The sequence below is a fragment of the Teleopsis dalmanni genome, unplaced genomic scaffold, assembly GCF_002237135.1.
Source record: "Teleopsis dalmanni isolate 2A unplaced genomic scaffold, ASM223713v2 unscaffolded_contig_0450, whole genome shotgun sequence".
NCBI classification, from domain to species: Eukaryota; Metazoa; Arthropoda; class Insecta; order Diptera; family Diopsidae; genus Teleopsis; species Teleopsis dalmanni.
The window spans coordinates 5,548-9,998 of NW_024031832.1; the positions used below are offsets into that span (position 1 = coordinate 5,548).

Consider the following 4,451-nt stretch of genomic DNA (forward strand, 5'->3'; position numbering starts at 1 on the left):
ATAGCTAACGCACTCTCGCGTCTGGGTGTTGAGGATGCGCTCATCAGCTTTATCGGTCAGCTACTAACTGGCAGAATTATTGAAGCACAAATGGGTGTATCAGCAACACACAGACGGGTAAATAGAGGTACCCCCCAAGGGGGCGTACTCTCTCCTCTCCTCTGGAATATAGCGGTGAATGAACTGTTACAAAAACTGGGGAGAGCGGGATGCGGGACAGTTGCATATGCGGATGACATTGCACTAACAGTTACTGGAAAATATGCTACTAGTTTAAGGGATATTTTGCAGTATGGCCTGAATATCCTTAACAATTGGACACTGACATGTGGTCTCGGGGTTAACCCCAGAAAAACAGAAATCGTAGTATTTACCAGAAAACATAGGGTTCCAAATCTTTCTCCACTCTATATTAAAGGTTCTGCGATACAATATATTGAGAAAGCAAAATTTTTAGGCATTGTTTTCGATAGGAAACTGAGCTGGAAAGAAAATGTTTTGGAGCGGGCTAGGAAAGCAAACATTGCTTTGCTCCTTTGTCAAAAAGCTATTGGTAAAAGGTGGGGTTTGCAACCACGTATCGCTCAATGGCTATACACTGCTGTCATTAGACCCATACTTCTGTATGGCATTGCCATATGGTGGACAGCTCTTGATAAATCTTCGTACTGTACGGTACTGAACAGGGTTCAGCGCAGGGCTGAACTCTGTATAAGTGGTGCTCTGTGTACAACACCATCTATAGCACTAGATCTAATGCTCCATTTAATGCCACTTGACATCATCAGTAAGCAGTTGGCAGCATCATCTGCCCTAAGACTTAAGGCTACTTCACAATGGAAGGCTAGTGACTATGGGTACGGCTCGATTCTAAATATTTTCAGTCCTACTCCAAATAACATTGACTACACCTCTCCGATTCTCGACTTTGATAGAAAATTTATTGTTAGATTCCCATCCAGGGAAGCTTGGTTGTCAGGAGGTCCCTCCCTGGATGAGGGTCTGCAAATATTTACTGATGGTTCAAAGATTGGGAGCGGCGTAGGCAGTGGAGTTTTCTCAGAGGGGCTGAATATATCCTCCTGCTATAGGCTTCCGGATCACTGTAGTGTTTTTCAGGCAGAAGTAATTGCCATTAAGGAAGCTTTAGCTTGTCTAGAAGTAGGTAATATACTTGAAAGGAATATATATATACTATCGGATAGTCAAGCTGCTTTAAAGTCCTTGAGTTCTGTTCAATTCACATCTAGGACGGTCCTTGACTGCTACACATCTCTAAATGAGATGTCGACGCAGTTCAATATTTCTCTAATCTGGGTTCCCGGTCATAGGGATATTTACGGCAATTGTAAAGCAGACGAGCTAGCCAGACGTGGTGCTTCAGGGAACCACTCGGAACACCTAAACAATCTGGGCATATCGTTGACTTCATGCAAATTGATTTTGAGTTCTTCCTGTGCCGAACTTTTTAACAACCGATGGGAAGACTGTGCGATATGCAGGCATCTGTATGCAATGTGGCCACAGACCAACAATAGAAAATCGAAATCTCTCTTAGAGTTATCCCGTAGAGATATCAGTCTTGTAGTAGGTTTACTAACAGGTCATTGTATTCTAGGTAATCATGCTAGGAGACTGAATCTACCGTTCAACCATTTTTGCCGCAGTTGTGGTGAGGATGACGAAAGTGCCTCTCACCTGCTTTCTTCGTGTCCGGCACATGCACGGCGTCGCCTTAAATTTTTGGGAGCTTTCTTTTTTGAGGATCCTGACGAACTTCGAGAACTCCCTCTATGTAGCATTGTAAGCTTTGTTAAAGGTTCTGGATGGTTTTAGCCCATGGGTTTCTAAATAATACGGTATCACAATGGGCCTATGGGCCTAAGTGGATCCCCCTGGGATCGCCGGTTTAACCTAACCTAACCTAACATGACTGATTTAATATGATAGAGTTACATATAATCATATATAATATCTACTTGATCAAGATGAAATTGGGGTGTATCTTTCAAGCTTTAACTGCACTTTAATAAGATTAGTAGCCCTAGAAGATTACAGGTATAATATTAAAAACGATGGTTTCAATATCTTTATTACTTATTTTAATTAATTTAATCATATAAATCATTAAATTATTACGAATTATAAGTAATCATATATAAATAGAATAGATCAAATGAAATTTGGTTGAGTTATCTTATCAACCTTTATACACTTTATAATTAAAATATCCAGGAAGTACAGTAATATATTAAGAATCGATGTTCAAATTCTGTATTAATTATTAATTAATTTATCCATATAATAGCTTAAATTGTTAACAAATTTAATATTAATATAATTAAATATATAACTATAGAGTTATGTAGTTGCATCAAAGAAATTGGGCTGTATTGCGCATACTTTATGCCATCTTTATATATCTATATATTGTCCAGATAGTACAGTAATATAGGTAAAACATGTTTCAAATTACTATTATTATTACATTAATTTAATCATATAAGATAATTCAAGATATTAACGAATTATATATATCATGATAAAATAATATTATGAATCAACATCCTAATATTTGGTGTATTCTCAACTGATTAATAATACTTATAATTACATGCAGAGTACAAGTAATATTGTACTTTTTTTTTTTTTTTTTTTTTTTTTTTGGTATCGGACCTGGGTGAAAAATCTTCAAAAGATACAAATGGCCCGTACCATTTGCATGCCCGATTCATGCACGACTCAAATTGAGTCATACATGCCTACGGACTAAAAAGTCCCCTACATTCTCAACTCAAAATCCTGAAAATCCCTGCAGTACGACCAATTAAGGTATTCCTTCACAGGGCAGGTTAGAAGAGCACTTAGCGTGCATTCACTCCGATTGTGTACTAAGTATTTCGTCCGATCTAACAGTATTTATTGTTCTAGAGATTATGCTCTTGTAAAAGTTCCATTCTTCGATGCTTGCCAACATCTGCATTACCATAGTAGAAGGGCTGGATTCCCCAATTAGTGTCTCTAGATTTTGTCTAGTATCTACGAATCTTATGCAGTCTCTAATTATGTGGTCAGGACTCTCAATTTTATCTGGACAAGACTGGCAGTACGGGTTACTTGCTAGCCTAAACCGGTATAAGTATTCACAGAAGCAGCCATGCTCCGTAAGAAACTGTGTTAATTGAAATCCCAAGTCTCCAGATCCTCAGTTAATTCAAACTTTTATATTTGGAATTAACGAATGCGTCCATCTTGATTTTTGGGAATGGTCCCACCTATGTTGCCATTCATTAAGGTATTTGTCTCTTATATCTAGATAAGACTCTGCTAGAGATTGCCCAGTTTCAGTCGTTCGCCGACGAGAGCGCTGTAAGAAACTGTCTCTGGCCAAGAACGCTTCAAAGTCTATTGGCATGCGTCCAGCCAATACTCCCGCAGCATCGTTCGATACTGTACGGTAAGCACAGCAGATGCGAAGGTTTGACAATCTATGTGCACTTTTCATTGCACGTGAATACGACTTAATGGTAGTAGCATGTGCCCACACCGGAGCAGCATAAAGCATCACCGACTTGGAAACTGATGCTAAAAGAACTCTAGCGGTGTCCTTGGGACCTCGTATGTTTGGCATTAATCGAGATAATGCGTTGCAGACACGTGATGCTTTATCTCCCGATTGTTTTAGGTGAGTTTTGAAACTCAACCTACCATATAAGGTTACACCGAGATATGTAAGTTGGGGGCTAGATTGTATATCTACTCCACCCACTTTAATTGAGAGTTGTTCAATCTTTTTCCTACTACTGATTAATAGCACCTCAGTTTTATGCTCAGCAAGCTCTAATCCGCTGTATTGCAGCCACGATTTAGCTGCTGCAATAGTAGCGCTGCAATTCCTAGCCACTTCGTCTAGAGTTTTTGCAACCACTACTATTGCAATATCATCTGCATACCCAACTACGTGCACTCCGTCCGGCTTTTCAATTCGAAGGATATCATCGTACATGATATTCCAAAGAATTGGCCCTAGAACTGATCCCTGGGGGACCCCTCCCGTAATCCTATATGTTTTGGGTCTGTATCATATAAGAGTAATCTGTCTTTAAAATATGATGTAATAATTTTCAAAATTACGTATTTGAATAGTAGTAGTAGTATTCTTTTTATTAAATATAGGTTATATTTACATTTACAAAATTAACATTTTCAATAATTTATAATATATTAAACATAAATATTATAAATAATTATAAGAAAAATAATAAGAAAAACCTAACTTCATTTACATAGTATCTAATTTATCCTTATACGATTATGGCATTCGCCGTCAATCGGGGGTTTGGATTTGTGTTTACGAACTTCAGCTTATGAGAGTTAAAATGCCTCTAATATAATATTTTCTCTATAACGAGACGCCGTTTTCACATAGATCGATAACATATGCCAGTTTT

General features: G+C 38.0%; 1 protein-coding gene across 1 annotated transcript; it reads right to left on the reverse strand.

The window, feature by feature from the left end:
• Positions 1-2,277: 2,277 nt before the first annotated feature.
• LOC119663477 lies at positions 2,278-4,006 on the reverse strand. Its single transcript, XM_038073086.1, has 2 exons — positions 3,276-4,006; positions 2,278-2,308 (listed from the first exon to the last, which is right to left on the reverse strand). The coding sequence occupies exons 1-2, from the start codon at positions 4,004-4,006 to the stop codon at positions 2,278-2,280; spliced, it is 762 nt and encodes a 253-aa protein (XP_037929014.1).
• Positions 4,007-4,451: the final 445 nt, after the last annotated feature.